The sequence below is a fragment of the Convolutriloba macropyga genome, chromosome 6 (assembly GCF_964194025.1).
Source record: "Convolutriloba macropyga chromosome 6, txConMacr16.3, whole genome shotgun sequence".
Taxonomy (NCBI): domain Eukaryota; kingdom Metazoa; phylum Xenacoelomorpha; order Acoela; family Convolutidae; genus Convolutriloba; species Convolutriloba macropyga.
Window position 1 is genome coordinate 60,153,382 of NC_134473.1, and position 9,468 is coordinate 60,162,849.

At 37.0% G+C, this 9,468-nt stretch overlaps 1 protein-coding gene across 1 annotated transcript; it reads right to left on the reverse strand.

Moving 5' to 3' along the window:
• Positions 1-2,072: 2,072 nt before the first annotated feature.
• LOC142341815 (uncharacterized) lies at positions 2,073-8,874 on the reverse strand. Its single transcript, XM_075393058.1, has 2 exons — positions 8,390-8,874; positions 2,073-4,145 (listed from the first exon to the last, which is right to left on the reverse strand). The coding sequence occupies exons 1-2, from the start codon at positions 8,783-8,785 to the stop codon at positions 2,304-2,306; spliced, it is 2,238 nt and encodes a 745-aa protein (XP_075249173.1). The 5' UTR covers positions 8,786-8,874; the 3' UTR covers positions 2,073-2,303.
• Between the last annotated feature and the right edge of the window lie 594 nt (positions 8,875-9,468).

Sequence of the window (9,468 nt, forward strand, 5' to 3'; positions counted from 1 at the left end):
GTAGTCAACTATTTAATTTTTCACCTAGGAAAAGATAACAATAGTTGAATATTAAGCCAAAGTAAACAGATAAATAAACACGACAAAATTCCTTCTTTGGTTGGTAGAAAGCAACAGAAAATAAGAAAAATTCTAGTGAAGATTTAAAATTTTAATTTTGCATTTATGACGTCTTGAGACTTCGCATTAAAATATTGCGCGTTGAAAGTTTCCAATCTAAAAAATAAGCATTAAAAAAGTGTTAAGAAATGCTAAGCTAGGCTAAGATTTCGTTAAAACATCTTAAGAAACATCATAAGATTTCTTTAAAATATCAATTTTTTTACAATTTGAACTCCGAAACGATAACAAATATTTTCTCGCAGTGAACATATTAAATTATATGCCTAAATAGACGCGGAAAGAAAAAACTTAATTATGATGTGAGAAAACAAAGAAACAAAATTTTTGCTACGAATTCAGAAAATGTATTTTAATTTTTTTACCTCGGAAACAGCTTCAATGAAATTTTCAGCAGAATATACTATAACTACGCCAGCAAAGTAGGAAAAGTGCTCTTTAAAAACTATTATCTGTGAAATTAACTGCCAATTTTTTTATCAAAATGAATTTAAAACTTTGGAAACAGGCAAAAATTCAAAATGTTTACTCTTTTTAGTATTAATTTGCTTTGGCAAGGTACGAATGTCTCGAGCGGTAATTTTTTTGTGATATTTAAGTACAATGTAAATAGTTGAGGGCATACATTTTCAAACAATTCCAGTTTTTTTGCACATATCTTCTATAACATTATGGGAGCCCCATTTTTTCCGTCCTAGTGTATTTTCGAAACATAAAAATTGGTCCCTCGACCATTGAGTATTAAGAAATTTAAAAACAACTGCAAAAATGCGGGAAATTTGGGACTTTTGCTGCCTTCACCTTGCTTCTATTACGCTATTTCATCATTGAATTAGGCTAGCTGTTTTTGCAAAAGCTGCTTTTTAAATTTTCTTGAAAAAAATAAATGTCTTGAGGCGCCAAATAATTAGAATTAGTTGCCGGTGTGGCTAGAAAACTCATTCATAAAATGAACCTAACTCAGATGAGAGGCGCAGAACTTCAGAAGCATGTTTTCAAAATATCTTTTCTTTAAGATAACAAGAAAAACTTCTAAGAGATTTGTTTGCTTGCTATTCACCGTCCTAAGACATGAACAAAAAATGGTCCTCTGAGCTCTGAAAATGAGCATAAATGGAGCAAAGTTTGATGACAAAAAAACGCCATCGTGTCGCGAATTCAATGCGTTTGAAATTTAAGGCACAGCTTTAGTAACAACTGCCTGGTTTGTGATAACAATCTTAACAACTGCCTTTGTCTTACTTTTACTTTTTCTATCTTTTTTCGTACTTTTCTTTTGATAATTTAAACTACCGATAGAGTGCATTGAATTTAAAATTCTTCAAAGCAATGGCCAAAGAAGAAAACTCAAAAAGTCCAAGCAACAGCTGGCAGATTTCAGTAACAGAGACTGCCAAGTTACACATAACAATGCCACAGGGAGTATGTAGACAAACGTTTGCACTTTTGAACAAATTTGCAATGCTTAACATTTTTTACTTCATCAATTCTAGGTGTACTGGAAACTGTCCGTCTCGTTTTTCAGCTCCTTAGTTTAAAAACTCCAAAAAATGCACTTTCAACTGTAATAAATTAATTCAGAAGAAACTGCAGAACCGATTAAACTTTTTCAGAAAATTATATTTTCATATGCTTTTCTTCGAACATCAATGGATTATACAATAATGCTTCTGAGATTTCGCTCTAAGTTAACTCAATTTTGGGATTATGATGCACTATAGTTGCAACTTTGAAGATCAAGCGCTCACAAAAGACTATTTGAAAAATCTTTGAAATACTTCATAACTTTTTGAGGCATTCTACTTTTATTAGTATTGTTTATACAAGTTAGGCTAGCATGGTTGTTGCTACAATGGTACCAATAGAAAAAAGTAGTCGCAAACTAAGCCGCACAAAGGAGGCCAAGATTATGATAAGAGTTCAGAATATTCTTAACCTCTCAAAAAAACGTGTTCCGAGCAAATAAATTGAAATTTGTGAATTACAATTGCCAGTAGTAATTGAGACCCTTCGATCATAATCACATATATTGCATATCAAAACTATCATTCCAATCGCTATTCTACTGATTCAAAATTAATTTGTACAAATTACATTTCAGTGAGAAGCTACTACAAAACATTTAATATCTGTCATCAATTAAGATCTTTGCCAAGAATAGAATTCAGAGAAGAAAAGCATAATTAAATGTATCTGGTTTGCAGAACCTTGACCAATGTCATAGCATCGGATGCGTTCAAATTGAAATCTTTCTTCAGTTTCTCAACAACTTCCGATTGTGATTCAGAATAAATCTGATCAACTAGTGCTGCAATAACAAACTCATTAAAAATCTTTTTATTTTTCGAGTCTTTACGGAGAAATTTAACAGCCGGATTCCTTTTGACCCATTTTTTGTATTGATCGTGCTCCATGACCTGTGCTGTCGTGCGGAGGCCACTGGAATCTCCGACGCCTAACGGTGTATTTTTTGGATTACCTTTATCGGCCAGCCTTGGAGAAGCTTTTTTATCCAAATTTGTCTTGATTGCATCCACAACCGATTCACAGCTTTGTTGAAGATTTTCCGCATCCAAGCAATGGTAAAGCTTTTTGCCCATCATGAGACCTAGCCAGCCATTAGGTTCATAGCTTCCCTCTTTTTTGACAATTACAAAGGGCTTGTTCCTGTTGTCAGCGTACTCCAACTCTCTTCTGCAATTTTTACTCAACTTGTATTTCTCAGAGACAACAGCGACCATCAGCTTGCAGTTCTCGACAGCATCGGCCATTCCATCATTAATATCGCCGTACTCCAACATCTTTTCATCGTCAACCCAAACTTGAAATCCGGATTCTCTGATGGTGGTAACCAGAAACTTCACAACGTCTTTAGATTCCCAGTTGTAACTCAGCATGATATAAGCTTGTGGTTCTGTCTGACAACTCTCACTTATCATCACCTGAGCCTCAACTTTTGGAACAATCGGTTCAGCCATTGAGATCCCTTGTAGCAAACTTTTAGCTGGTTTTTTCACTTCGTTCTGCAGATTGTGCAATTTTATCCAAGAAAATTCTTCAGCAACTTCTTCGGTTTCACCAGTGAGAAACATTGCTAGTTGTTTCAACACCTTCAAACTGTCTCTTGATAGTTCAACCTCATATTCCACAAAACAAATCTGGTCAAATATTGTCAACACTTCGCTCAAAATTTTGGGGGCCATTGGATTCTGAACGAACTTGAGCAACTTTTCGAGCAAACCCTTTTTAGCACATACTATCTTAACTCTGTCATTATATGAAACCCTAGCTAGCAGCGATACGAGGTTATAAGAGCTGGTATTATACTCTGTGTTTGGAATGGTTATAGTTTGATTCGAGGAATCCAGCGCCAATATTAGCCAATCGATCATTTCAGTGCATACTTCTTCCAAAACATCTCTATTCTGCTCATCGTCTAAATCGATAAAGTTGTAAGATCCGAGCTCCATAGCGAATAGTTTCAAGGCTTTGTTGGAGGATTCGAGTATCAATTGTTGCAGTTGTTCTGGAATCGAGCTCGTTTTGACAACCAAATGAGCGTGCTCATAAACAACCCATTTTCTTTGGTCTTCAAAGTCAAGGTCAAAGAACAAATTTCTGAGAAGCACAACCAAGTGTCGCAATATTTCCATCTCACCTTTCTGATAAGATACGTCGAAGAAAACCGTAATGGCGCTCACAAACTCTTTATTTTTCAAGACAGCGTTTCTAAATTCTTCACTGACAAGAGCATTTTCAGTTATGTAACATAAATCTTCAATCGATGCATCGCAACTCGACGGATCTGATAGAACTGTGTGAAAGGTTTGAACAAAGGGCGATTTCACAATTTGTTGACCATAACATTCATTAGCTTCAAGCACAAGGAAACTATTCCAGCAGTTTCGTATCTCGACGCACGCTGTTCTGTTCGCGAAATCTTCTTTCAATAGCTGGTTTAAATAAGTTTCCATTCTATTGATCAAATGCTCTCGATTGAGTTCCACCTCTTTCACCTTACACACCTAAGCAAACACACTCTTTTATCGCTGCTGTTACTAAGTAAACAGTGGCGATAAACTCGTAGTCTAATGATGGAAACAGTTTGATATACTTGTAGTCTAAAAAACAAACATCGCAACAGGTGTTGATTAATGAATAATACCACAAGGTTGTCATCGCAACTGAGAAGTTATCAAACTGCGGGGCAAAGCCGAGTAGTTATGATAACCTCGAGGGCGATAACAACCGTGTGGTAATTTTTTTAATCAACACCTGTTGCGACTATGTTTGCTTTTTTAGACTACAAGTTTATCAAACTGTTTCCATCATTAGACTACAAGTTTATCACCACTCTTTTATCGCCACTGTTAACTTAGTAACAGTGGCGATAAAAGAGTAATAACTTGCAGTCTAATGCTGAAGTGTTTTTCCAGTTTCGATCGGGCATTAAACGTTATTACACTGGCAGTTTATTTAACTGCTATTATCGCAACAGGTGTTGATTAAAAACCAAGAAGTCACGCGTGAAAGTCATTCAGACCTCAATTTCGCTGTTAAAGAAAATGAACAATAAAGTTAGGCTCGATCACTAATTTTGAAAGTTGTGATCAAGCAAGAAGTCACTGTTTCGTACTTTTCAAGTCCCACTTTTTTCAAGATCTCACACTTCATATCACACTAGACTTTGAATTTCATCAGTTTTCGCTCACTTTTTACACTTGTCTCGAAGAGTTCAAACACAAAATGGTATAAAATGACTAATCAACTGAGCAAACTTATTCGAAAGAATTCTTGGAAGCCTTAGGGCATGTTTCTTGGAAAAATTTATTGGAAGCCCAATTTTTTCTCATGAGACAAAGCATACACTTTCTGAAAGTAATAAAAGCGGATAATTGAAAAAGGAAAGAGTAAAAAAAATATAAAAACATCGGCAAAGCGGACTTTTTTAAGGTCTATAATTGAGTCAATATAAAGAAATATTTTTATAAATTGCTCATTTTTCTAAAAACCAAAAGAGTGACAATGAGAGCGACACAACAGAGCCGGAAGAGACCTCTGCGGTCTATTGGCTCCTACAATAATATCAAGAAAATCAGAAAAAACTATTTGGATCGAACGATTATTCAATTGTTGGATTGAGTCGCTGCACGATAATTGCAGTGTTATAAATTTTAATTGAATTCTCTCTGAGTTTTTAAACAGCAAAACTGGGGTCTAAATAAGTTATAGTAAAGTTCTGGGAAGTCTTCGGCAATTGGAGCTCAGCCTCGGGCGCAAGCGCCCTCGACTTTGAGCTCTAATTGCCTTAGGTTTCCAAGAACTATACTCTAACTTATACTTCAGAACTTAAATCGAAATAATGTTCTAAACATAACGGTCAAGTGACAACTCTGCATAAAGACACACACGCTTTTAATAATTGCTGCAAACTTTGTTCAAGAGAAATCAAACATATGGAATGCAACTGCCGAAATCAATTGACAATAAACAAAATTCAGATCTTTTTCCGCTCCGACCCCAGCTTAGTGGGTGCATATTTTTAGCACACACCCCAGACGCTCGAGCCGTACTTTTACAATGATTCACTTTATAATGGCACGTGCTATGTAACTGGGGGTGCACAACGTCCCAAAATTTTACCACCTCCAAAGATGGAGAAAACATACAGCCCTCAAACTGATATCAACCTTTTAGGCAAAATCAGATTATTATTAATAGGCAAAATCAGATTATTATTATTATTATTATTAAATTTTTAGGCGCCATTTAAATACTCAAAAGTGCTTCAATATAAAACAATCAGAAAAAAAAATTCAGTTTCTTTCTATAAGTAAGCTCATCTGGTATTAGCTTCAATTCAAATGGCAGTCTGTTCCATTCATGCGGAATTGCATGGCTGAAAGACCTTTTTCCGAAGTTAGTTTTAGTGACCGAAATTTGAAGGTTGTAAATATACTGTCATCTTGTAACTTTATCACTGCGAGACACAAGAGAGCTAAGATACCCTGGAACTCGTTGAGGATGATGAATTAGACGATGACCAAAAAGTAAAATTTTGAACAGCACACGTTTCTGCACAGGTAACCAATGTAGCTGCTTGATGAATCTTGAAATTGGTGTTCCGGGTGACAGTCAAAATATAAGCCAGCATGCACAAGTCATTATCCGTTGTAACTTCCCATGAAGTACAGCAGGTAATCCATAATAAAGTTAGTTGCAGTAGTCAGGCCGCGAAATAATTATAACTCTTACCAACTCTATTAGGACATCACTGTCAGCTGTGTCTCTGATAGAAAAGATCTTCCGTAGCACACAGTAGCAGGCAGAAGTAACCGAGCTGATTTGCTTTTAAAATAAAAGTTTGTCATCCAAAATGAAGCCAAGGAATTTCACATGATTCGAAAATTTGGAATCCGTAGGAGTTTTAGATCGACATTGAAAGAATTTCTCCGCACGACTTTCATAAACTCTGTCTTACTGGCATTCAATTTCAGTTTGGCGCCACAAAGCCATTTCTGTAAGATGCTAATAATCAGATCAAACTTCTACTGAGTCACCGTTTCCTCATAGACAAAATAAGTAACGGTATCATCCGCATAGAAATGATAATTTATTTGCAACTGTTTAAATATGAGCTCTAATGGCAGCAAATAACAGGAGAAAAGTAAGAGGCCTAAAACCGATCGTTGTAGTACCCCAGTATTTTTTTCCCGTTCTGAAGACAACACATCTTTTATTATTACTCTCTGAGATCGACCACTCAGATAGCTTTTTAGGAAACAGAGAACAGAACCTCGGAACCCAAGGCTTACATCAAGAATTGATAAAAGTATATCATGACCCAGTGTATCAAAGGCTGCTGATAGATCGAGTCCAATGTAAAAAGTGCTCTTTTTTAGCTCTAAATTTAGTCACAGGTCGTTGGTGACTTTTAGTAGTGCGCTTTCTGTTGAATAAAACTTTCTACAGACACTTTGAAACGGACAGAACATGGCAATGCTCTCAATGTGATCGGTAAGTTGTACAAGAGCTGATTTTTCTAATAACTTCGATGTGTAACTGAGGTTTGATATTGGCCGATAGTTCGCAAAATCCTCAGGATCAAGATTAACGTTGTTAATGTGAGGTTTAACAGTTGCTTGTTTAAGAGCGTGGGGAGAACTCCTTTTTCCAAAGAAAAATTGATAAGCTTCAATACTACAGAAGACAATTCACTAGGAAAAGATTTTACAATCCTCGTCGGAATCCTATCCAGCGTTGATGTACTAGTCGTTGAAGCCGTAAGTAGCTTCTTCAAATTGCTCAGGGATAACAGAGTGAAAGCGCAAAACTGTTCATTTGTCAACGGGAGGATCTCTGGACATTCAGCTGCCTGAATTGATGCAATAATATTCCCAACTTTTGAAAATTAAAAACTGTAGAAAGACTTTCCGTATTTTCACATTTTGGCAGTATCGGCTCCTCTTTACCAAGTAGACCTTTCAATAACGCATACTTTTGACGTGTACATTTCCCGTGCAAGACATTGTTGACAAACAATACCCTTTTTCAAGAAACTTATCAAAATAAATTTTGGTAGTCAAATCAAAATCCGAGTTCAAGTCAACGCTTCGGGTTTTTCGATATAATCGCTCACATTTCCTTTTCTTCCTCTTCAAGAATAACAATTCATCATCATAAAACAGGCATTTATGGTCAAAGATGGTTTTAACCTTAAGCGGTAATTGATCATTCAACATGATTTCCTCCGCAGCCAGATAGTCATTCCAGGCTTCATCAACACTCGAAGTTTGCTCTATGCTGAAACTACTTAACACCGAGTTCAGATACAAGTCAGGCCTAAACAATTTCCAGTTCCGGTAAAATATTTGTCGCTTGGGTTTGCTAGGTTTCCAATTACTGATCGAAAAACAAATTAGAGAATGATCAGATTGAGTCAAAAAAGTGAATAGAAACAGAATAGATCCCTTTAATCTTTCAAAAACAAAAGACGCCTTAAATTTTAAATTTTGTTGTGAGAAAAAAAGGGATTCTGTTTTGCCCCCCCCCCCCCCAGTGTTTTTCACCCCCCCCCCCCCCCCCCCCCCGTTACAAATTATATGTTGTTATATAGCACGTTACTATGTAAAAAATAGCACGTGCGCCTGAGGGGCGTATAAAATATAAGCCCACTAAGCTGGGGGAGGGGGGGGGGGGCAAAACAGAATAGATCCGAAAAAAGATCCATTCGTTTTGTCCGAAGACGGTGGAACAAATAAGCACTAACTCGGCAGTGTAATTCAATAATTATTCGGTTGAAATCGTTGCTTTCCAAAAAGTTGTCCACAACAGATGACACATTACAATCCTCCGTGAATGACAGTAGTTCTTTCTGGTAACAATCGGAACAGTTCCTGTACAGTTTGCAAACACATTCAAGTGCAAACTTTACAATTAGTTTTGTTTCGACAGAAGTATCATCGGTAGCAGCTCGGAGAAAACTGACCAAGGTATCCAAAATATCTTTCTCATTCAACAGAAGATGATCAACAACTTCTTTGCTTCGACAAGTGCTGTCAAAATCTTCCAGGACTTTGTAGGCAGTAGAGGCATCTTCGAAAGACCCATCAGCTATGTATGAACTCAGGGCGCTATCAATTGAGTCCAAAATTTCGTCATCCATTAAAGAGATCTTAAAATTTTCGCTGTTGTTCACAATGATTGTAAAAAAAATGCGTGAACTCGAGAGATGTATTTAGTAGCCCCATTTTAGGGATTAATGCCTAAGACAATTGCGACAAAATAATGGAGTTTTTATTAAGAAACAAACGACAACTGAACACCACCTTTGCCAATGGAGCTATCTCCCATTCTCTTTAAGCAAAATGTTTTTAATTGTTGCAATCTTTCAAATCTATGACAGATTGCTCAAAAAAAGGCGCAACAGCTACGTAGCCGTGCAGTCTCTAATTACAGGAAAAACATTAGGGAGAAATTTTGAGGTGCTTCGAGGGTGCGATGATTTTGGACTGAGGTTTCAGATTTCGATTAATTGGAGTCTTTGGATGCAAGGGGCCCTTACGACCTGAACGATTGGGCCTGAACGGGTAGGGGTGGCGATTGGGGGTGAAGTGTGTGTGTGTGTGGGGGGGGGGGGGGGAGGGTTGTTTTGGGGGGAGAGTGGGGGTCAGCCTCGAACAACCGCCCGTCACAGCAAGAACGATGTCTCCAAATCAGTTTTTGTGAATCGCATGCTTAAAGACTTGTGAGCAGAAAGGCTCTGAGAGAACTTGATGCCTTCCCTTTATGAAGACGAAAAATTAAATGGGCCGCACATGCCATTTACTCTGATGTCAACTCAAACAG